At 37.7% G+C, this 25,571-nt stretch overlaps 1 protein-coding gene across 6 annotated transcripts in view; it reads left to right on the forward strand.

Annotated features, from left to right (window-relative positions):
• The window catches only part of LRRC7 (leucine rich repeat containing 7), a 499,243-nt gene that overhangs the window by 113,385 nt on the left and 360,287 nt on the right, over window positions 1–25,571 (forward strand). The window contains exon 3 of one of the 6 annotated variants that reach the window (XM_070486578.1): window positions 24,197–24,272. The exons of the other annotated variants lie outside the window; for them this stretch is intronic. Within the exon in view, the coding sequence (XP_070342679.1) occupies window position 24,272 (1 nt within the window). The 5' untranslated portion in view covers window positions 24,197–24,271. The remainder of the gene's footprint in view (window positions 1–24,196; window positions 24,273–25,571) is intronic. 6 annotated transcript variants of the gene reach the window in all.

The following is a 25,571-nucleotide window of genomic DNA, read 5'->3' on the forward strand; positions in this document are numbered from 1 at the left end:
CCTGTTCCAGGAGAATGGCTAAACAATATTCTCCAAACACAAAGAAAATGATCACAGAAAATGATCCGTAAGGAAACAAGAATAGGATGAACAAAAGAACTAACCGTAATAAACTCTTTTACCTCATATTTTATGGTTGAAGCAAAAATTATTATGGTACCTGATATGATTCACAAGGTATGTAGAAAAATGATTACGACAACTACATGTATAAAATGGGGAGGGTCAAGGGACCTAAATGGAAGTAAGATTTTTCTATTTCACATGAAGTGGTATAACACTGAACCCAGTAGACTGTGATAAGTTACATATGTCTTTTGTGATATCTAGAGGACCTGCTAAGAAAATTATACAAAATGACATACTAAAAAACATTAAATAAATTAAAATTGAACTAAAAAAATAGTCAAGTAACCCAGAGGAAGGCAAGAAAAAAGAGATAGAGGAATGAGAAACCAAGGGAACAAACAGAAAACAAATAATAAAATGGCAGACATAAGCCTTAACAGATCAAGAATTACATTAAGAGTAAATGGTGTAAATATCTCAATTAAAAGTCAGAGCCTGTCAGATCGGATGAAAAAGCAAGACAATATATGTTGCCTTTAAAAAAATTCTCTTTAAATATAAAGACAGAGAAAGGTTATGTATAAAAGAATGGAGAAAGATATATCAGGTTAACATTATCTAAATGAAAGCTTGAGTGACTATATTTATATCAGGGAAAAGTAATTTCAGAGTAAAACGTATTAAAGAAGGTCACTTCATAATGCCAAAAGGGTCACTTCATCAAGATGATATAACACTCTTAAATGTTTAGGACCTCAATTTACTTTTTCCAAATTTATATTTTCTCAGACTTTGTTTCAATAGCTTTGCTATAATGTTGTATTTTTTTTTTTTTGGTTCTTTTTACTCAATCCAATTTAGTTTTCAATAGCTAAGAAACTCTTAGTAGCATAGTTGCAATTGTGGGCTGTTTAAAAATTCATTTAAGAGGTTTTTTTTCTTTATTTTACCTTCTTATAAAATTTAAATTCCTAATAACATAATTCTATCTTTATGGCAATAATAGTATACTTTTCCTTAATATAAACAATCTATTTGATATTATTAGGAGATAATATTTAAAACTATTTTGTTTTCAAACAACTGAATGCTACCCTTCCAAATGTCAAAATATTCTTTTATTAGCTAGTTTGGTAAAAATCATGATGATTAGTCATGTTTCTGCCTTCATGTTAGAAGTTACTGAACATGATGTAACTTTCCTGCTGACTCAAGGACAGTTTTGTAAACACCAATTACTGTAAAGCATAGCAATAGAGTTTTGTCTGTGCTTCCCTCCATATCAAGTTGTCAGCTGTCACTTACGCTCTGATCTTGCTTTTTAGTTCTCTCTTCTTTTGGCCTTCTGTTTCTTATTTTACTTTTCTCCTTCAGAGAGCTGATGAGCCAGTGTTGTTAAGAATTGTATATTAAATATGTGTCAGTGAAGTAAGGATTGAAAACCAGTCAAGCCCTGGATGATTTATGGTGAACAAGATAAACAAGTGGGATGCACTGATTGGAAAGATTCTGAGGCTACCTTCTTCTAGTTGACTTCGTCTCAAGTCTGTGGTGGGTCCCCAGATGCTGGTGTTCTTTACCAAGTCCCGATTTCAAACTATGTCCCAGTGACTCTAGTATGGTGTTGATGCGCTGGTGCTACTGTCATCTCAGTCACTTATCAGGGGCTTAGGCACTGGCGGGGTGGGGGGTGGTGGGGAGAGGTAGGGGTGGTGGTGGTGTTCATATTTGCTAAGGGAATTTGATGAAATCCTCAGGCTGGTAGCACCACACTGTACAGTGTAGACCTCACACATGTGCATCAAAATGCCAGTGTGCCCAGGAGGAGTTACTATCTTTTCCTGGGCTTCTATTTACGTTAGAAAACCTCCCGGAAGCTCCTAGAAAATGTTCCCTATGTGATCCCTATCACTTCACTAGCCCAACTTAGCTTACAGCACTATTCCTGTAACACTACTGTACACCAGGAGAAAGTTATGCACTCATTGGCTTAAGCCTATTAAACTGAACCAATCACTTTCAAGAGCTGGCTTAGTATTAAAAGTAATCTTAGATAACGTATTTGCCAACTGGCCTAGCATAGTGGAACGAGTAAGGTATTCAACATTATATCCCACACTATTGCTTGTAGTGTATATTTGTCTATACATACTCAGCTATTGCAAAATATTTTGGGCATGGGAATGGGAAGAAGGGACCGAAGAGGTGGTAGTTGGGGAGCTCAGGGATCTGGGCACTGATGTTAAATGACCTCCAGGCCCCTATATATATCATTCAGCGCCCTCTTTTCCTACCTACATTCTGCAGTTTGTGGAATGTTTGTGTCGCCATTATCTTCAATTTCTTTTTTAAATTTTTTAAAAACCCAATTTCCCTCTTGTATGGAACAAGACCCACTTCCTCTGCATCTCCCTTCCATTCTTGGGCCAGCCTTTCTTCCTTTTAAGCTTGAACAATTACTGGTCACATTTTATAGATAAGGCTACAGGATCTTAGACATGTTTAAATAACTTATGCACTGTCATACAGCTATTAAGTGCCGAAGCTGGAATACAAACCTAAGTTTGACCCCCAAAACTATTTTATTCCTACTATTCCATGCTATATAACTATACTGTGCTGTGTGCTCATCTTAGCTCTCCAGGACTCACCTTCTGTTTAACTCTTGAAATGTTTTAAACATGAGACATCATACACACAAAGAAATGCATATAATATATATGTACAGCTTCAAGCATTATAAATTAACATTCACATGCGTCAAATATCAGAGCTGCTGAATTGCACATTCCCACCCAGCTCTGCTTCTCTTTTTAGTTCTGTACCTCCATTCCAGGACACCAGTCTTCCCCACTCCTCATTACTTAGGTCCATCTTTAGGGTGACCATTTCTTAAGTCCTACACCAAAGCCAAAGGAATAAAGTATATGATTTTAGTACAAAGGGACTCAAGAGAAACAAGTGGTTAGTGATTTCTCATTGACTAGAAAATCCTATTGAATGTTATTTTTTCTATTAATATCTTTGATTTTGATTATACAGTGTCATAACAAAAACTAAAGTTGCACTCAGTTGAATTGTATCAGCACAACTGAAATTAATACATGTTATTGACTAATTATTTTGGCTTGATGTAAAAATAAGATTAAAGGGAAATTACATTAAATTCACAGCCTGCATATTCTTAGACTTATGAAAGAGTTGAAACCAAACTCACGCAAATTTAGGACAGAGTTGATGTGTTTTGATGGCTTTTCCATTCAAGGTAGTAACAGAAATTCAAGTAAACAATTTACCAAAAATATGTCTTAAGCTCTTCTCTGGAATGTCCACAGGTTTAAGCCAGCTTCGTTAGTCATCTCTGCAGCCCGAGTTCTCCCAAGATTCTACTCAGGATACAGTGTTAGAAAAGATTCGCCAGCACTTATTTATCTAGTACCTCTGTCTTAGTCCATCATTCATTTGTGTTGGGGCTTGCACCTCCAGTGGACTTCTTTTGAAACGCAAATTCCTGTGAGGGGTAACTCCAGTCAAATCACAAGACTCTTTAACTTAAAAGTAATTTTAGATCACTGACCTCAATAATTGCAAGGAATCAAACACGAAGAGATTTTGGATGCCCAAGAAGAGAAGGAAAAGTCAGAAAACACATACAGAGGTGAGGGGTTTGGAAAACAAATTTCACCTGCTACATATTTTTGCTAAAGTTTCTTTCTGTTTTCTGGTGAAAGACTTTTTTAAATAAAATTTCAGCCCTTTCTGCATCCTTCCTCTCATTTCAGTAGGAACCACTCTGCTAATTTATCCCTCCTTTAGGAAAGCTTTTCCTCCTCTCCTTGGCGGAGGGCAGGACTCCCTTCCTGTCTATCCTAAAACACTGTGCAGACTGTTAATGCCGTACTTTCAGCACAGTATTTCAGCCCGTTGCTTGCATGTCTGTTTCCTCTGCACTGGGTTATGATTTGCTTAAGGGCAGGCAGACACATCTTATTCATCTGTCTCTCACAACATTAAGTACAATATTTGATATATACTGGGGAATAGTTGTCTATGTAGACTGTCTCCTCTCTCAAAGAGAGGCCGTTAGGACATTGCCTTTTTGGCAGAGTTTAGAAACTTGCACAAGTGAACACCCTAGTCACCAGAGATGAGTTGTGGTGTCCTTCTTTCCCATGCAGTATTTTCAAATTTTTGAAATTTGTTTTTCCACTTTGAGCTCCAACACTGGACTGAGTGCAAGTCTGTCTACTGGCATGGTTTCTACAAAGTGTGGTGAGCTGGTTTCTGCTCCCAGAACCCTAGTGGCCATCACCATGTGCCTTGCTGTGGAATTGCTTAGCCCTGTACAACTGCTGTCATCCTTATCTGTTTCATCTGGAGAATGAACATCAGCATGATCCTGACCTAAAGCAGCTGTTGTTACTTTAGAAACATGTGTCTCCAGGGACCTAACGAAGATAAGTGTCTGCTCTTTCAAGAAATTTGTTTTCCTCAACGTCAGACTGTTCCAGGCAGGACTTGAGTAGAATTTCTTTCTGCTCTTTTTCCCAGGCGTGAAATTGGCACCGTGTTTCATCTCCCTCCATTGTTCTATTGCTTTTAGGATAAGGTTGCCAGACACAATTCAACACCTGGTTAAATTTGAATTCAGATAAGCAACAAATAACTTTTTAGAGTAAGTATGTCTCATAATATTTAGGGCACATTTATATTAAAATTGATTCATTCCTTATCTGAAACTTAAATTTATCTGAATGTCTGCATTAGGGTTCTCCAGGAAAACAAAAACAATAGGAGATATATACATAAAACAGATTTGTTTTAAGGAATTAGCTCGCATGCTTATGGAAGCTATCAAGTCCAAGATCTGTCAAGTAGGTTGGCAGAGTGGAGAGCAGGGAGGAGCCAATGTTACAATATAAGTCCGAAGACGACCTGCTGGGAGAATTTCTTCTTTCTCAGGGGAGGTCAGTCTTTTTCTATAAAGACCTTCAACTGATTGGATAAGGCCCACCCACATTATGGAGGGCAGTCTGCTTTACTGACAGTCTGCTGATTTAAATGTTAATCTCATCTTAAAACAACCACACAGAAACATCCAGAATAATGTTTGATTGCATATCTGGGTACTGTGGACTAGCCAAGTCAACACATAAAATTAACCATCACAGTGTCCTTTATTTTTATTTACTGGCAACTCTATTTTAATGGGTCTGAACTGAGTTTCTAAGAGTTTAAATTTCTCTCTTAGTTCATCTAGTTCTTTCTTTAACAATGTAAAACTAGTGCTATTTACTAGTACTTTGTTTTGGGGTTTTTCATTGCTTTTTGACTCAAACATATTTTTCTAACATATTTCCCTAAATTTGTCTCATGAGATCTCACATATGGGAGATATAAATCAGCAAGTTTTGAGTCTTTCAAAAGCCCCCAGTAGTCAAACAAGTCACATCCATCCTCACCATCCCAGGTGGGATAATCCCACCCAGGAAGAAATGTCCCATAAAGTCAGCAACAAACTCAAGCCTGGACTTGCCCCTTACTGTTCTGCATGCCTTTCCTCTAATATGTCGCCTTTAATATGCCTCATCTTTGTGGGACCTTCCTTTAAAACACTAATTCTGTACATTTCTGGAATGTGCCCTGAGGACAACACCCGTACCCTCACCTATAATGATTTTGTCACTTTGAAACTCACCAAAGAGTGCTTTAAATAGACATATATATATTGGTTTTCTGCCTTCTACCCTTAAATTTGTCCAGATTTTCTAGACCCTTGGTATGGTGTCCCCAGTCTTCAAGTTGTAGTTCCCAATCGCTGCTGTTCCAGACTCTTTACCCACAGCTTTAAAAGGCACATCCTTTGTAATTTCCCTGCTCCTGCCCTCTCCTGGGGGTGCTTTCCAGATTACTCCAGGACTTTCCATCTCCCTGCTTTGGTTAGATTTCTTTAGCCTCCCGTCGCAATTGTTTGACTTGGTACAGTGGAAACATCTCCTTCGTTTCTATTTTCATCTTTAATATTAGTCAGAGCTGGTCTATCCATTTCCTGTTAATGTCTGTTTCTCTTGACCTTCAAGATCCCATTTTCTACTTCATATCTATCTAATCTTTCCCTTCAAATCTCAATATTTCTCCTAAGGACATCTCTCTTTTCTTCCCAAGTAATCAGCCAGTTTCCCTTTATTTTGTTTGTATTTTTCTATTACTTTTGTTCTGATAATAAAACTGAAGCATACCTCTTTTCACACGACTGCAATTCTTGCTGGATATCCTACTCAAATTCAATTCTTAAAGGCCAAGTGCTTCAAACACAAGCTTTATTATTTCTTTTTGTGGCCTTTAGGTATGCCATAATTCCAATGACTTCTTTGTTATCTTTTTCAATTCCACCTAGAAGAGGACAGATTTCTTTATTGTAAGGGCTCCCTAGTCCTTTTCATTTGTTTATTAATCAAATTCACTATTCTGTGAGCACATCCGCAATGAGAGCTCTCTGAATTATAAGGCCTTGGGCAGTGCTTGTGTGCAGCCCAAAGCTCAAGGTCCGACTGCAATAGGTCAACCACTTGCAGCCAGCATCTGCTAAGATCAGCAGGGCCAACACAGTGTTGATGAAACAACCTTGTCTGTACATCAACAACCACTTGCTTGAGAATAAAACTGTTGTGAATTACAATAAACTTGCAAGTCACATCTTGCATGGCCTACTTGCTAAAGCTGAAAGCCTGTAGCCACATGCCCTGCTCCCATCAAAATTTCCCCAAGTGTTATATTGGTGGGATCTACCAAAATCTACTTTTTGTCTATTTATGTTATTACTGATAAAAATGACATTGAAGGATGTGGCTCAAGTGCGTGGCTACAATGATCTTTGTAAGAATTAGCCCATCTAGCTTCATCCCGTGGGCCTACTGCCGTACCATGGAGGGTGGGAGGACAAAACCAAATGAAGCCTGGCAGGCTCCAGAAGAAAGAGAGGGGAAGGGTCTGAGCTCTGCATCCATGCTCAGTTCTTCCTCAGAACCTACCAATCAAATAACTCCTTCCACTTCTTTGGAAAAAGAGAGAATACGGCAAGAGTCCAGGAAGTTTTGGGAAAATGCCTCCTCATGAAATACAAGGAAGTGAGTGATAAGTCTGTCCCCTCCTAAAATACTCCTATGGCACTTGTAACCATGACCTGGCTCTGGTAGAAATTCTTGGGGGATCAGTCTGCCATGACTGCATGTCAATACCTAGACCAACCCAGAGAGTTTCTCTTGATAAACTTGCGTGTCCACCAGGGACAATATCTCCACGAAGATTGTCCTATGCGAGCTTAATTTAGTTCTCAACCCCTAGGATTTTCTCTTGCTGATGCCACCTCTCAGGTGCCTGACAGAATGGACCCCTGCCAAAACACTTCATCCGGAATCGCTTCCAAACCATGCCCCAGAAAGCAGACTCTTTCTCCAAAGCTCCCATTAACCAAATCAACAAGAAGCTCCCCCACATTTGAGAATCCCATCTGGTTCTCCTTTTATTATTTCTGCTCCCTAGGAACATACAGAAAATGCTCAAACTTTCTAGTACCCTTTCTTATCCCTGCAACCAAACTCATTGCTTTCTGTTTCTATTCTCGACAACTCTGATAAATTAAGATGTTGGACAACCATATTTCATGACATAATTGAGAAGTAACCATTTTTCATCCCCCTTTCTCCTTTTAAAGGGGGATGATTTTCCCCAGCCCCTGATGTTATTGATCCACTCTTAGGAAAATGACATTAGACTATATCAGTCCAAATTATTGATCGATGCTTTAATCTTCATTCAAATTTAAGACTTTTCTTCCCTCACCCCGTGCCCCAACTGTAGCTGCTTATCTGACTTTAGGCAGAAGATGTGGTGAGAGCCTTTTCACTCCCACCTGCTTCACCTTCTCTATGACTTTATAGCACCTGTTTCAGTTGAGAGTCTGGTTCCACTACTTCATAGAATACTGATGCTAGCCCCTGAAAAAAATTATCTAGGAGCTTTGCAATGCAATCAACTTCCTCACTCAAGCCAAAGGGAAAGAGCAGAGCCACAGAGGAGGAAAGGGGCAGAGACCTCTCAAGTGTCACCATTAATGTGACTCAGTTCCAAAGATTCGAAATCACTCTCCCCCATTTCAAGTTTTATTTCTCAGTGGAGAGAGAATTTAGCCAGCCCAGTTTGAATCAATTCTTTATGCCCGGAGTCTTGGGTCACATTGTGTTGTGTATTAAGGCCATTCCCAGAAAGAAGGAATCATTCTCGGCCAGACAACTTCCCAGAAGGTGTCCGGTGTAGTTTGGCACCCATGACCCTCTCAGGCCTCATCGTGGCTGTGTCTCTATTGTTGACCTCTGGCATCCTTGAATTCTGACCCACTACATCCCTGGCTGCAAACCCACAAGTGATTTGCATTAGGTTTAAGATATTTTTTTAATTGTACTGGATAAAACTGTACTTGTGGCATAAAAATAATGGATAAAAGACACAGACCAAGCCTCAAGAAACTTCCTCTCTCAATTGTCAGATCAGAAGCAGTGCATTAGACGAAAACATATCAGTTAGAAGACCAATGCATTTCAAATGTTTCAGGCTCATTGGAATAAAGTTAGTATAAAATATCCCTAAAAAGCAGAAATACTATTAATAGAGTGTCGTGTTGTGAATTTTGCTTCGTTACACTCTTAGCCCTGTGGAGACAGAGACCGTGCTGCCGTTACGTCTGTATCACTAATGGGTGGACCAGTGCCTGGCACGTGGAGATGCTTGGTAAATACTTGCTCATGGAATGAATGAATCAATGAACAGCAGAAGACATCTTCATTAAAAAAAAAATACCTGCGCTTCGATTTTTGTGGTTTTATCTCCCATACTAAATGAAAAGGAAAATCGTTAAATTGATAGCATGTTAAAGCCAGTGGTGTGTTTATGAATTCATGTTCCTTGGAATTTACTGATGGACTTATTAACAACTCAAACTCTGATCCACATGAGGCTGTTTTTAGGTGCAGAAGAAGTGTTTCTATGAAATGAAAGTCCTGAAAACAAGGAATGTATTCTAGCCCCTTCGGAAGATTATCCAGCTTTATTAGGTTAGAGAAAACTTAACTGTTTAATTGAAGCATGCTATTTTAGAAAGCGTTGGCTTCATTGACTTGAATTAGTACTCAGAGGATATTTGTACTCAAAGATTTTAAAATGGTATCTCTCATATTATCAAGGCCAAAGGAAAGGTTACTTGTTACATCAATTGATTGTTTTAATTGATGATGCATCCATATGGACTAAAGTGCAGAAAGTCGTTGCATCAATTATTTATAAATTCTGTTTTTAAGTTCACTTACGTTTTTTGATAACAGATGTCCAAAAACTAGGCATTGTGTTGTTTTATTTTGTGTGAGTTTGAACATCCTGTCGTCAAGACTAAAACTAAACACTTTCTTTTTAATTTTAAAGAGGAAAAAATATATGACGTTGCGCCATTTGGCTGCATGCCTGAAGAGTGAATGATGTTACCTATCTGCTCACGGGTCATCGCAAACCATGTTTAATCAAGAACATATTGTCACCTATAGTATTTGACATGTCACATGCCCATCAGTTTACTGTCACGGAAGATAGAACACATCATGAAGAGCATCAGTTCTTATCGCTCTCTGTGGAGCCAAGCGCTGCAGATGACAGTGAACATGACAGCTGTTGTGATCGGCAACGTTTTGCTGGCATCCTGTTATTAATGACACTGGCTCAACAGTATTACCAGGGATAATCCATGGTGGAACAACTGTTCCTGCATCATCAGCCACAAAATGATTTTTAAGCTTTTTCAAAGGCTTTTTGTTTTTCCGACTTTTATCCCCCTTGGCCAAACTCTTAACTAAACTTGTTATAAAATTAATTGGGAAGTGGAAAAAGGGAAAAGAGACCATTAAAGGCTGAGTCTTTAAATCTTGACTTACAGGTTATATTTACCAACTTTTAAGAGCCACAATGTGTCCTGCGGAACTCAATCAAGACTGAGGGTGAACCGGAAAAATATAAAGGCTGCAAAAATGATTTTTGATTGAATATACAGTTGTAGCACTTGGGAAACTTAATATTGAGGTGAATATTTCTGATGTCATGTGAAATGTAGACAGTATTCTGGGCAGAATATAATATGCACTTAATAGCCACAATGACTTTCTATGTTTAAAAAAAAAATCAATGACAGTCAGGAAAGGGTGAGCGGTTTTATGACTAGCCATTATCGAGACATGTTTTCCTCTCCTAGGATCAACTACAGTGTTTATTACGTAGACATAATTTATACTTCTGGTGTTATGTATTATCTACACCATCATTAAGCAAAGTTCACGAGGTGGCCAGTTCCCCGGCTCGCTGATCCAGCCTTCAATCACTTAGTGCTTCTTAATGCTTGTGAGACCCTAGAAGAGTCTGAAGAGAAAACACCAAAGCTTTTAAATGAATCTTACCTCAGAGTCACAAACCGCATTTCACTTTTACTCTGTCTTGATTTATTTTATCTTGAAAATCTCACGGAAATAAGTTTCCCCAACATCATTTTTTGAAGATTATAAGTGGCTAAAAAATAGATTATTTACTGTCTCTAATTGTTTAATGTTCCAAGATAAAGACAAATAAATCTTATTTTACTTTGTTTCTTAAAATTGGGGCTCTGTTTTTATATTTCAATGTCAAATCTAAGTGTTTCAAATAATTTTTTAGAAGAGACAATGAGAATTGAGAAGGAGATTATTTTTCAGTCTTGAATTGCACTTGTTAGCTAATTTATCCTAGGATGGCATAATGTTTAGAGTCCTTTATGGTATCCCACTAATTACGTATCTACATATCTATTCTAAGAATAAATTTAAATCTCTGATCTATAAGAATCTTTCTCAAAAGCTTACATAATTGTTGCTTCAAATGCCCAAAGTTGCGTAAATAGATGTTTGTGTGTACGCATAGGTAGCGTGTATATAATGTGTGTGTTGCATGTATATCGACTTCATTTTGAGCCTTGCTCTTTAATTAACATAAAAATAATTCATAGTGAAAGGCTATCAACATAATAGATATAGATAACCATGCATGTGACTTAATCATCATTGTTTATTTTATCAAAATGTCTTCCATTTCTTTTAAAAACTTGAAAAGGTAAAGGATGTGGTCAGTGTTCTTTTCTACAGGTGCTTAAGTTACAAGATATATAAATCAACAAATTAGACACCGTTAAGAATTTTGTATCAGAATTGATGTGCTTCCTTGAAACAGATTGACAAACTTGGTGGCCTCTACGTTTCTTTCGTTGCCTCCCTTTCAGGAAGCAAAAAGCTGCTTTCAATGCTAAGTCACAGTAAACATGTGAGTCTTACAAAAAGGCCTTTTCTTTTTTTCCTTTTTATGGTTCTAATTTTTGTTTTTTTACTTAAAACTAGCTTGTACTTTTTATTATAAGCCTTCTCAAAATCTTTTATGAAGGACATAAGGAAAAGGAAATAAAATGATAATTTAAAAAATGCTCTTTTTTGTGGACTTTTTTCATTAGTTCAGTAAGCAGTTACTGAGCACTTGCTATATGCACAGGTTTTTTTAAGCATTTTACAGAGAATAAATCTCATCCTAAGAAATAATGCCTATCGCTGGGGAAGGAAACAATTTTTGAAAGACAAATCAACCAGAGAATAATTTTCTTCCAATACACAAATATCTATAATAGCTAAGACCTTATTTATACAGGCATACCTCGGAGATACTGCGGGTTCGGTTCTAGACCCGCAATAAAACTTATATTGCAATAAAGTGACTCACAAGAACTTTTTGGTTTTCCAGTGCATATAAAAGTTATGTTTACGCTATACTGTAGTCTGTTAAGTGTGCAATAGCATTATGTCTAAAACATATATATACATACCTTAATTAAAAAATACTTTATTGCTAAAAAATGCCAACCATCATCTGGGCCTTCAGCGAGTCGTAATCTTCTTGCTGGTGCAGGGTCTTGCCTCAATGTTGATGGCTGCTGACTGATCAGGATGGTGATTGCTAAAGGATGGGGTGGCTGCAGCCATTTCTTAAAGACAACAATGAAGTTGGCTGCATCAATTGACTTCCCTTCACGAACAGTTTCTCTGTAGCGGGTGATGCTGTCTGATAGCATTTTACCCACAGTAGAACTTCTTTCAAAATTGGAGTCAATCCTCTCAAATCCTGCTGCTGCTTTATTAACTAAGTTTATGTAATATTCTAAATCCTTTGTTGGCATTTCACCAATCTTCATAGCATCTTCACCAGGAGGAGTTTCCATCTCAAGAAACCACTTTCTTTGCTCATTCATAAGAAGAAACTTCTCATCCATTAGAGTTTTATCATGAGATTTACAGGAGTTCAGTCAAATCTTCAGGCTCCACTTCTAATTCTGGTTCTCTTGCTATTTCCATCAGATCTGCAGTCACTTCCTCTGCTGAAGTCTTGAACCCCTCAAAGTCATCCATGAGGGTTGGAATCAACTTCTTCCAAATTTCTGTTAATGTTAGTATTTTGACCTTTTCCCATGAATCATGAAGGCTCTTAATGGCAGCTAGAATGGTGAATCCTTTCCAGAAGGTTTTCAATTTACCTTGCCCACATTCATCAGAGGAATCACTATCTATTGCAGCTGTAGCCTCACAAAATGTATTTCTTAAATCATGAGACTTGAAAATCAAAATTACTCCTTGATCCATGGGCTGCAGAATGGATGTTGTGTTACCTGCCATGAAAACAACATTAATCTCATTGTACCTCTCCATCGGAGCTCTTGGGTGATTGGGTGCATTATCAATGAGCAGTAATATTTTGAAAGGGGTCTTTTTTCTGAGCAATAGGTCTCAACAGAGGTCTTAAAATATTCAGTAAGCTATGTTGTAAACAAATGTGCTGTCATCCAGGCTTTGTCGTTCCATTTATAGCACATAGGCAGAGTAGATTTAGCATAATTCTTAAGAGCTCTAGGATTTTTAGAATGGGAAATGAGCATTGGCTTTAACTCAAAGTCATCAGTTGCATTAGCTCCTAACAAGAGAGTCAGACCGTCCTTTGAAGATTTGAAGCCAGGCATTGACTTCTCCTCTCTAGCTATGAAAGTCCTAGATGGCATCTTCTTTCAAAAGAAGGTTGTTTTATCTACACAGGAAGTCTGTTGTTTAATGTAGCCACCTTGGTTAATTATCTTAGCAAGATCTTCTGGATTACTTGCTGCAGGTTCTACACAGCACTTGCTTCTTTACCTTGCCCTTTTATGTTGTGGAGATGGCTTCTTTCCTTAAACCTCATGAACCAACCTCTGCTAGTTTCAAACTTTTCTTCTGCATCTTCCTCACCTCTCTCAGCTTTCATTGAATTGAAGAGAGTTAGCACCTTGCTCTGGATTAGGCTTTGGTTTAAGGGAATGTTGTGACTGGTTTGATCTTCTATCCAGGCCACTAAAACTTTGTCTGCATCAGCAATAAGGCTGTTTAGCTTTCTTAGCATTGGTGTGTTAACTGGAGTAGCACTTTTAATTTCCTTCAAGAACTTTTCCTTTGCATTCACAATTTGGCTAACTGGTGCAAGTTGTTTTCACCCTGTCTGAGCTTTTGACATACCTTTCTCACTTACCTTAATCATTTCCAGCTTTTGATTTAAAATGTCAGACATGCAACTCTTCCTTTCCCTTGAATGCTTAGAAGCTATGCAGGGTTATTAATTGGCCTAATTTCAATATTATTGTATGTCCTGGAATAGGGAGCCCAGAGGAGAGGGAGAGAGATGGAGTAACGGCCAGTTGGTGGAGCAGTCAGAACACACACAACATTTATCCATTAAGTTTGCCATCTTATATGGGCATGGTTTCAGTGCCCCGAAAAAATTAGAGTAGTAACGTCAAAGATCACTGATCACGGATCTCCAAAACAAATAGAATAATAATGAAAAAGTTTAAAATATTGCAAGAATTACCAAAATGTGCCACAGAGACACAAAGTGAGCAAAAGCTTTTGGAAAAATGGCTCTCACAGACTTACTTGACACAGGGTTGCCACAAACCTTCCTAAAAACACACGCTATCTGTGAAGCTCCGTAAAGCAAAGTGCAATAAAATGAGGTATGCCTGTACTTGATAATTGAGAAAGCTTTTATAAATAAACATGCATTAACATTTTAAAGGCAAAAAAGAGAATAAAGTATATTTTATGAAGCATTTGAAAGCCATTTTGCAAATTGTAGAATTACTAAATTGAATACATTACCATAATTTTGGCTTTGGATGACTTTAATTTCTCTGAGCCTCCATTTCCACATCTATAAAATGGGAAATATATTACAACTTTATAGTGACTTTGTTGTTGTGATTTTTTTTTTTTTTTGAGGAAGATTAGCCCTGAGGTAACTACTGCCAATTCTCCTCTTTTTGCTGAGGAAGACTGGCCCTGAGCTAACATCCATGCCCATCTTCCTCTGCTTTATATGCGGGACACCTACCACAGCATGGCGTTTGCCAAGTGGTGCCATGTGTGCACCCGGGATCCTAACCAGCAAACCCCAGGCCACCAAGAAGCGGAACATTCAGACTTAACCGCTGCACCACCAGGTTGGCCCCAATGTTGTTGTGATTTTTTTTAATGTTATAGGACTGCTTTTTGCACAGTAAAGACTATTTATAGCTATTTGCAATTTTAAATTAATATGTATTTTATAAAAGTTAAAATTTTTGGTTTAACCCTAGTTTTCCAGTATTTTTTTAAAGCTGAACATACATATTTTATTCTATTTATAAACTTGGTAAGTTTTAACAATAACTTTAAAACTTTATTATTTAAAAACTTTGTTAAATTTTTTGAAATTTTCCATTTTCTTCATAAATCTAATATATTTTATCATCCTAATTAGGTACTTCAAGCCCTGATGCAACAAGCAAAACCTCCCCAACTACTTGAACAACTCTTGCAAATCTAATCAATTAAATGTATAAATGTAGAAAATTTCAAGTTTTCTTATTACAGTGCTGTTATTAACCAACTAAATAAAATTCTCCTACATATTTCGTCTAAACATCACAATTCAGTATTTCATTTGGAATCACATGCCCTTATGCCCTAATATGTGAAATTCTTTTGCATATTATAATCACTTTTAATACCATTTATAAATTTTTCCTACATTAAACTCAAAATTATGAACAAAAAGTGGTTTTCTTCATGATTTCAATTTTTAGTTTGTAAACTTTCCCAGAATTAGAAAGGCACTTTTATCCACGTCTTCTTACAAAACTTTTACTTTTTCAGTAATAAGTGAACCCAAACCTTAGTGTTTATGACAACAAAAGTTTATTTTTCACTACCGTTACGTGTTGGCTACATATTGGCTGGGGTTCTGCTCCAACATCTTTTTGTTCCAGAATCTAGAAAGAAAATGGAGTCCATGGCTAGAGTTTGCTGTGAGGGCAAAGAGCACCAGGAGAAGCACAGGCTGGCTTAGAACTTCCCCTTGGCCGTATCCCATTCCAAAGAGAGTCCCATGTCTTAAGCTAAGATCATTGGGACAGAAAGTATGATCCTCCCATAGAAAGAAGCAGCCGTAAAGGGGAGCCTGATGGTATAGGGAAATGCTTCAGGTATTTTTGACCAGTCAGTACATTCTACCACATCTTTCCTCCAAAAAAATGGTTCATGTTATTACTTAGTTATATTTTATCTGTATTTTCAACCTACTGCTCAGGCTGCAGCCCTCTCCTTTTAACGATGTGTTTCCTGCATGACTGAATACTAAATTGTTTTCATGCTTTTGTCAGGCCCTACAGTCATGCTAATGACCTTGTCCTGAGGCTTCCCTGAGATAATGTAAATGAAAGCATCTACACATCCTTAGCAAATATAAGTAGGAATACATTATTTTCTTGTTCTTTTGTTTCTGGCTTCATCCTTCCTGACTCCATTTTGCTTGTATAATTGTGTGGTTTTGTTCAGGCCCAACCATCTAAAGCAAAATCGCTCACCTATGCATGGATAAAAGGAATTTTGCTGTTCTGTTGTCCGTTACTCTGAGTTCCAGTGATTTTGGCCTCAGAAACAATCTCACATTCGCCATCCCTCACACCCACCCCTCTGATGGCTCTAGAAATTCTATTTACATTCACCTAGCCTTTTACATTGGACTTTTTAGGGGTCGGATCACACTGTTTCTCATATTAAACTAATTGTTGACAATAAGTAACCTGCGATCATTTTCATCTATGGTTTTAAGCAACATTTCATTCATCCTATAATGTATTTGTGCACTAACTTTTTTTTCAAAGATGCAAGACTAATCTAACTAGCCGGATTATAGAAGGAATTGAAAGTCAGGTAGAGGAATTTAGATTTAATGATGTAGGATATAAGAAATAATTGAGTTTTCTGAAGCCGGAAATAGGAAAGCAGCATGGTGCCGTTATCACAGTATGGTAAAGAGTATGGGATTTTATGTCAGACCATCCTGGATTGGAATCCCATCATCACCAACATGAGCTTGGTATTCCCATCCAGTAATGAAGACCACACTACCTACCTCACAGGGCTGTCATTCAATAATTGATTCAACAGATATCAGGTTCCTACTTTGTACTAGTCATTGTTGAACAAAACAAACTCAGTTCTTGACCTCCTTATACTCACTGTCTAGGGACAAATTCAGAAAATATACGATGAAAGAAGCAAGTTAACAGTGGATGATTGTGGTAAGGGCTCAGAATACAGGAACAAATGATAAAGAACTGGGGTATGTGTCTTTAAATTAAGTGGTCAGGGAAGCCCCTCTAAACCAGTGACATTAATGAGGAGTAAATGAGAAAAAGGTTCTATAGCTGTTGGGGGACCTCCTATGTCCTCTTGACCTAACATCCTACTATGTACCCATGGCATTTGAGTGCAAGCACTGTGGAATTCTCTTGAGAATGTTGTTTCAGTTTGTGTTCAGGGCACCCTGAAGTACAGAGGAGTTAGTGCCCCCAGGTGCAGCTTCAGTCATTGACAGACTGTGTGCGAGAATGACCAGCCCACCTCCCTCACCTGGCTGATGGCTCACCCTCAGGTGTATCTACGCGACAGGGCCTTCATTGTCCGGAGTGGTAATCTCTTCATCACATGCCCATTTCTGCCTTCCTTGCCTTCTTTACCCTTCTACTGGTGTGTCCTAGGATTGCCTCCCAAATAGAATATTTCTTCTCCAATCTGTATCTTAGGCAGAATCTGCTGCAGGGGGAAGCCAACCTGAGAGAAATATCATCTCTAATCACCTGGGACAGTATCTGGAATAAAACATGCACTGAGTAAATGTTGGTTCTCCTTTTCCTTGCCCTTGTTTCCCTAAGTCAAATATGCATGATGAAATGTTTTAGGAAGTCCTCTCTGACTGTCTTGTAGTCATGGAGGTAGCTAATGTTAGAGTCCCAGAGACCAATGAGGAAGCAGACTGCTGCTGTGGAACTGACAAAAAGCAATGAAGACCCAGACAGGCCAAGGTGAGATGCCACTGAAATTCAGTTACAGTGTCCCGTTTATGAATCTTTTGTACCGTCACTGCACATTATGTACTCTGCTGGACCACGTGGGTCTATGGAGTGGTATAAGAGGGTAGTGGCACCATAAAGATACCCGTGGGTAAAGGAAATTATATACACTATCAGGCCAATAAAGTAGACTGAGAGATCAGCAAAGCGTTCTGTGAAATTGGTTAGAGTTCCCAGGCCTCCTGCTCTTATCTGTCTTACCTGGCGTACCAAGTAGCCAGGCGAAGGTGGAAGAGCTTCTGATCTCCAACAGCACTCTCAGAGCCATTACACACACACACACAATGCGTAAAATCAAGGTAAAAACAATGAGCTTACTATATAAGTGCATTTTCAAGTCAAGTATTCCTTGTCCTCTCTTCCAACTCATTTTTCACATCGAAGCTGGCCTTAAACAGATAATCTGAAGGGTCTACTGGCTCTTGGAAATTTAAAAAATTAATTTCCTACCGGGGTTACAAGGTCTGACCCATCACCTCTTCTCTTCAATCTATTTTTGGTTCTTGTTCTTCGTGCTGATTAGACTCAGGCATACTGGCCATTATTTATCTCCTCAAAGGATGCTGCATACCTAAGTGTCATTTTTGTTTTGTTTTGTTTTTCTGCTGAGGAAGATTTACCCTGAGCTAACATCTGTGCCCATCTTCCTTTATTTTGTGTGTGAGTTGCCACCACAGCATGAGCACTGACGAGTGCTGTAGGTCCACGCCTAGGAGCTGAACCCAGGCCCCCGAAGCAAGCACACAGAACTTAACCACTAGGCCATGAGGCTGGCCCCCTTAGTGTCTTTTTGCAGGCTAATCTTTCTCCCTGGAATTTTCTTATCAGCTGCGTAGCTAGATAGCTCTCTCTCATTCCTTAGGTGGCTGCTTACATGTTACCTTCTCTGTGAGGTCTTCCCTGATCCCCTTATCTGAGAAGATGTATCAGGTAGCTATCACTACAATAATGCTACATAACAAACAACAATAAAAATCTCAGTGGCATGCAATAATGAGCATTTATTTAGCCCAAATATTTGAGGGTTGGTCAGGGGTCTGTTGAGCCAGGCTGGGTCTCACTCGGTGTCTCTGCTGATCTCTCGTGGGCTTCTTCATGTCTGGAGCTCAGCTGATCTAGACTGCCTCTGCTGAACAACTCTGCTTTGTGTTCCTCTTGTTTTCCACCTAGGACCAGTGGGCTAATCTGGACTTGGTCATTTCATAGTCCTTATACATGACAGAATTGTAACAGTATGAACAGAAACACATAAGGCCTTTTAAGGCCTAGGCTCAGAACTGGTCCATCTTTACTTCTCTTGGCTAAAGCTAGTCACAGAGCCAAACCCAACATTAATGGTGTATTCCTCCCATAGAAATATGGGAGGTAGGAGGAGAATATTCCTGAACCATGATCTAATCCACAACAAGAGGTCTCTTTTGCTCTTTCAGTTCAGAGTACTCAGTATGTTCCCCTCCAAGCAGTTTTGGGTTTTGTTTTCAATTGTCTAGTGTCTGTCTCACCCATGAAAATTTGTATTAGACAAGAAAGAAAGAATAGACTATACTATGGTAACAAATCAAACCCAAAATCTCAGCAGTTTAACTCCATAAAAGTTTATTTCTCCCTCATGTTGCAGTTCAATGCAGGTTGGGAGGCCCTCCTTTGTAGCTATTTCAGCTCAGTCTGTGTAGCCCACCCACGGGAAGAAAGGAACGAAAGATCAGATGAGATGATTTTTTCCAGGGCCAAGCCTAGAAGTGGCTTCTATTGCTTTCACTCACTCTTGGCCAAAACTTGGTCACATGGCCCCAATCTAGCTGCAGTGGGAGATGGAGGGGCAGAGAAATCCAGTTTTCTTGTGTATCCGGGAAAAGAAAATGGTATGGTAGACGCACAGCTTTGTTTCTACTGAGACTGTGAGGTCTCTGATGGCAAGATGTGTCTGTGGTACCATTGTGCCTGGAAAATAGAAGCTCTTCACTTGTTCAAGGAATGCACGAGCAATTCCAACAATGCACTGACTCCAAAGTCAGTTTTCTCATCTGTGAAGAGAGAATAATGATACACACCTAACAGAATCATTTTAAAGATGGGAGAAGTAATCTCTATGATAGGGAGTTGTTTTCTAGAAAAGATGTACTTTCTCAGGGCCTCTCTTAGTTTATGACTTCACTTCTATTTGAAAAATACATAAGAAATATTGTGTTTGAATTATTGTTTGGGAGCATACTGAGGAAAAATTCTTGATGTATGCAAATATGTATGTGGATTTATGAAGCAAGACTTTCAGCTTCATTTCTTAAGAAAATATGATCTAAAAAAAGGTCAGGACATGAGACCTGGAGCAGAGAGGGCAGAAGGGGCGGTCCCATCTAGCCCAGAGTCCTCCATGCAGCTACAGGGTTCCTTGTCTTGACAGCACCATCCAGGCCAAGCGGTTCTGTACTTGCCTATTCCTTCTCCTAGTAGAGTTTAAGGAATTTGGAGAGGAGAATAAGTGTAAAAGGAACAACAAAAGACTTATAACGATTCACAAGACTCTGTCATTTTTTTCTTTTTACTGGCCTTAAGGTAAAACATATGCATAGAAGGAACTTAAGGAATCTTGGCTTTGTTGATTGAAATTCAATTAAAATTTAATAAAATGTATAAAATGCTTGGGGCGTCCAAGGTTCTGACTGATCCTTGAGTCAGAAGCCTTCCACGAACCCCCAGATTGTGCTGAGTGCCCCTCCTCCAGGTTCCCACAGCACAGTGTGAACACTCCTGTCGTATCATGTCTCGGATTATATTGAAATCTGTTTTGGATCTCGGTTCCTCAATGATAAGCTTTTCTAGGGGGCTTATTCATAATTTATCCCAGAGCCCACAGGCTGGATACTCAAAAGGCCTTAGTCTCATACTGGGAATTCTGTTTTGCCCTCTATCTTCTGAAGGTCCTTTGTATGTGGACTTTAAAACTCTGCCTTTAAATCCAAATGATTTACAGTGCTACTGCCAAGACATCCTTTGTTCCACTCAGATCTCACAAAGCCGGCACTGAATGTATGGTCTCGTGCTTTCTGGAAGGCCCTCTGACTCTGATTCTTACAGGCTGATACCTGCAAGATATGACAACAGACCCTAATGAATTTTCTGAAGATACTGGTGGCTTTCAAAACATAGTAGATTCTCACTTGCTAAGAATGGCTGTGATGAAATTCCTCCTGAAATAATGAACAGACTATTGCTATTTAAAATTCCTTTCAAGCTTATGATTCACCTAAGTATGTTCTCTACTATACTTCTTGCTTGGGTTAGTATTATCGTATTTTTTTGATATATAGTGCCTGTGCTTCATCAGCTTTGAGAACATTGTTGGCATTAAATACCCAATGAGTATTAGTAATCATATCACAAAAACACCAAGAGAACTTTAACCATGAGACAGTTCAAGTTCTTAGCCAAGTCAATATCTATCTCAGAGCATTCTTGACATTTCAAACCCTCTGAAGTTTTCATTTATGCAGTGCTAGTCGGAAAACTAAACCTAAAAGTTTAGTGTTATCAAGAGGGCCCACTGAATCCTCTGGATTGGGAAGGGTTAATTTTAACGAACAGTTAAACACTTGCATTGGGCAATCCCATTTAAATAGAATTGAGATGTGAAACTGGCAGTTGTAGTGCTTGGCGGCAGATCTGGCCTATTTACTGTGCAGGCATAGCTCAAGTGCTGTACTAACACTTGTCAAATAGGCAGTGTCTGCAGCATGATAAACACTGGTTAGAAGCCCAACTGAACAAGTCCCTGGCCCTGCGAGACCGTGGTTGAAGTAAGAGCTATACCTTAAGGACTTTTCATATGTACTTTCTATTTCTGAGTAGCAGGTCAGAGGGGCTGGCTAAACTGGGTTAAATGCAACTCAGGCCATGGAAGGGTATGGGAAGTGCGGGAAAAACAGGCCTGCAAGTAGGAGCAGCAAGCTAGTGAGAATTAGCATCATCTAATGCGTAAGATGGATGGGATTTTTTTTAAAGTCACCGTTTGCATACAATTAAGGCACAATACAATAGTGAGGAGGTTATATTTTAAGAATTTTGACTAAAAAAGTAGAAACCAAAAATACCACACAAGGAGTATAGCCCAAAGGAAGGAACTTTCTAAAGGCTTTCAAATAATGCTTCCATATATAAGCCCTCTCACTAAGTCTTTTAAAATGGACTTTAACCTGGAGGCTCGGGCACTTAGCCAAGCATACCCTGGACCAACCAGTACAGTGATGGCACTGAAGACAACACTTGAAAATTTGTTTTCCTTTGAGCATCTTATTTTAGTTGTTTAGTAAAAGGGAACTATCAAGACTGGTATGCTGGTCTCCTTTATAAACAAAAGGTTCTTCTTTTCCTCTTCAACATTGGCCTTGAAAATGCGATGTCACCTGTAACCAGGTATATTAGATCTCTTGTAAAAGAAAAATAAAATACTGTGTTTAAAAGAGTGTGTGTCTTCCTAACATTATCTCCCTTCTCTGAAGAGTGTGCAAGTCACATTAGCCATGGCAGGGCCCAATTACAGTGATTTGCAAAGAACAAAAGCACGTCTACCCATCCTTAAATAACATAACTATATAATATAATAATATAATTTTAATATATAACTTAATATATAACTATTTTTATAATAGTATAATGTATTATACCATGGTACAGTATTGTATAGCATAATAATAAAAAAATAACAATGTAACTATAATAATAATAATTAAATTCAGACATGTATTCCTTTCATTCTATTGAATGGTGAATCTGCCTGAAAGTGGAGGGGCAAGTTTTATTTTCAAAAAATAGCAACACGAGAGCAGAAAACAAGAATATAATAATTTATTTTTAAGTATATATCACTTTCTTGGGTACTGGAATAATATATTTTAGTCTTATAATTTCACTTGTTATAATGAAACAAAATAATAGTAAATTTCTTTTTCCTAAGGTGAGTGCTTAGCTGTTAAGAATTTAGTTTACATTATTTTTTAAAAAACTATTTATGAGATGCTTAAGGTTAATTATTATTACCATTTTACAGATAAAGAAATTAAAATAGGTGATTCTAGTTTTCTAATCTGTAGACCTAGAGTGTGTTAAGGTATTTAATTAGATATATCTTTGTATTTGTACAAAATTCAGGATAATATACTGCAGACTGAAAGCACGTCATACTGTAACACTGTTATGGTGCATAAAAGTTAAAAGAAAAACATTAAGAATAATCATAACTATAAAAATTTGTAAATTTCTGTTTTAATATTGTAATCAGAAAATTACATGACCTAAACACAGTTTGCTAAGCTTTATTTATTCTAAGACTGTGTTTTTTCTACAAGTAAAGAATTACTTCAATTAGATAAACATAATCTCCAGCATTTTAACTGCTATTTATATATTTTCACTATGGTTTTTATTTTCCAAAATAGCCTTTCGAGTGCTAATTTCAAGAAGAGGTTTTTTAGTATCTAAGTCTTACTATGTACAATTGGCTTTATTAAGCAGATCTTGAATATTTTCTCAGTCCTTTCTCTCCCCTTTGTAAATTTTTCATTTGAAAATTGCACTAATTAATAACAACAAAGCTTCCCGTGTGACTCCTGAAATACACCAGGCTCTGCCTGACTCTGGGTGGACAAGATGCTTCTCTCTTCCACTAATAAATGGAGGCTCCTTGTAGTCCTGACTTACACATTTAATAATTATATAGAGAGTCTTGGATTTTATAATCATAAGGGCTTTACATTAAGTATTCAAACAAACAATTTCAGACTATTGGTTTCTTCTTTATTTCCCATGTCAACCATGGATTATAAACGTATAGAGTGCAAACTGCAATACTAAATAAATGTGTATATCTGCATTAATCTCATGAAAGTCACTTTTCTGAAATAAATTTGATTATTACAAATGCATATGGGTATCTTAGGCTCAATTATTGTGATTATAATATATTGAACACATTAAGCTATGACTATATGACTATGTAATAATTGCCAGTGTCAGAGCACTTTGTTTTAATGATCACTGGGAATTACCAAATCAGTGTTTAAGGTGGAATAGTGAGAACATAAAACTTTATTCATTTGGAATAATTAGAGGAAAAGGCAACTCTGACCTGCAAGAATCTAAATTATAAAATATTTTTAAAAGAAATTCTGTTTTTATAATTTTTAAAAGCAAGGGGAAATAAATACATTTCACATTTATTATTTAATTATTAGGAATAAAACAGACAAGGAAGAAAATCACTATACAAAGAATTTCCCTTGAAGCTATTGAAGTGTTATTTTAAGAAGGAATATTGGACAATAGCATCATCCTTTTGTTCCACACTGAATTTATATAGTCACGGCTCAAATACTTAATGTGGTAGTGTTTGTGGAATTATTCTGATAGGATGTGTAACGTGACAATTAGAAAAGCATCTGATTAAGCTCTTCACATTCCAATCTTGCTTATTATGTTCATTTAGATGCATCTATCAATTTATAAGTACAGTTAATTAAAATTTTTTAAACTTTCTTTTTTTTTTTAAAGGAGCCCGCTACATGAAAAAAATGCAAGTCAAAGTGGTCACAACCTAGAAGTCTGCAGAGACAGGAATAACTAGCAAGTAGATACTATGTTATTTTGCTATGCTTAAGTATATAGAATTCAGTAGTGTTCTGGGAATTTCACTCTATAATGACCAAGAGTCTTGTAATTTTAAATTTATACTTAATAGTACTTGTGTTAACTATATCACGTAATAAATATAATTAGGAAGAAAAATGGTAACTATGAATTTTAGGAAGCTAATTTTCTGTCAAGAATGAGATGATTTTGGTCAGAAAGATAAGTTTAAATATTATATCTTTGCTCAGGTCTTATCTTTAGAGCCCTAAATCTCCCTATGCCTTATGACATATTTAACCACTATATAAACCTATTAATTCCTCTCATAAACCATTAGCAGAAATTATAATATAATCATGCTTTAAGAAACAGAATGAAATTACATTCATTTTTGAAGGTTACATTTCAAAATTTCAAGGTGATATCAAATGCAATCTATACACAAAGCAGGAGCTTTCCATTTATCAGTACTCACTGACATTTCAAGAAACAAAAAGGGAGGTTCAAGAATAACAACATGCCATGTTTGGATGAGTGGATAAAAAAGGACTTAAGAATATGGAAAGAGTAAATAAAATTACTTGAATGGTGTTTTGTTTTAGGGGGCAAAATTATTGCCGGAGACTGAGACCGTCTTTGCCAATAGTTTATTTAACATAGGGTCACCATGGGATTTATAATAGTTTCACAAGCCAATAGCATACAGGATAATGTCTCTTAATAAGCTGATCAAGAAATAACATAACATACTCCAAACCAATGATAGATTAATCACACTATTGTTCCAGGCAAGAGGTGATGAAAGGAAAAAAGTCTTAATTTAATCAACGTGTGCCTTTTTATATGAGTAGGCACTCTTGAGAGATGGCTTGACCAACCGAGAGCTGACATCCAGCTGCCAGTGCAAAACAAAAGTAAAAAGTCCCCTGTTGCTAGGGCACATTGCTAGGGAACGACTGTGGAGTGTTGGCAGACAGGCTGATCTCCTTCAGGGGGCCTCCGCACAGTTTGTCACCACTACTGATAAAAGAGTTGACTTACCACGGTAGGAGCTAATGCCTCAAGGTCTTCAAAGACTTTATTTAGGTCAGCAAAGTGGTGCCTTGCCCACTTTTTGACCGAAATTCTCAGATAGTCCTCACAGACTCTGAGTGTTTAGAATCTGATGTCTCCTTGCCATAGTTGCTTCTCCACGTGTTCTTACTGATCAGCCCCCAGCAGTGTTGGTCATCAGCTGAGCTACTGAGTTCTTATCAATGACAACAGATGAGATGTTGACATCCTCACACAACTTACT

Source organism: Equus asinus, chromosome 16 (assembly GCF_041296235.1).
Source record: "Equus asinus isolate D_3611 breed Donkey chromosome 16, EquAss-T2T_v2, whole genome shotgun sequence".
NCBI lineage: Eukaryota > Metazoa > Chordata > Mammalia > Perissodactyla > Equidae > Equus > Equus asinus.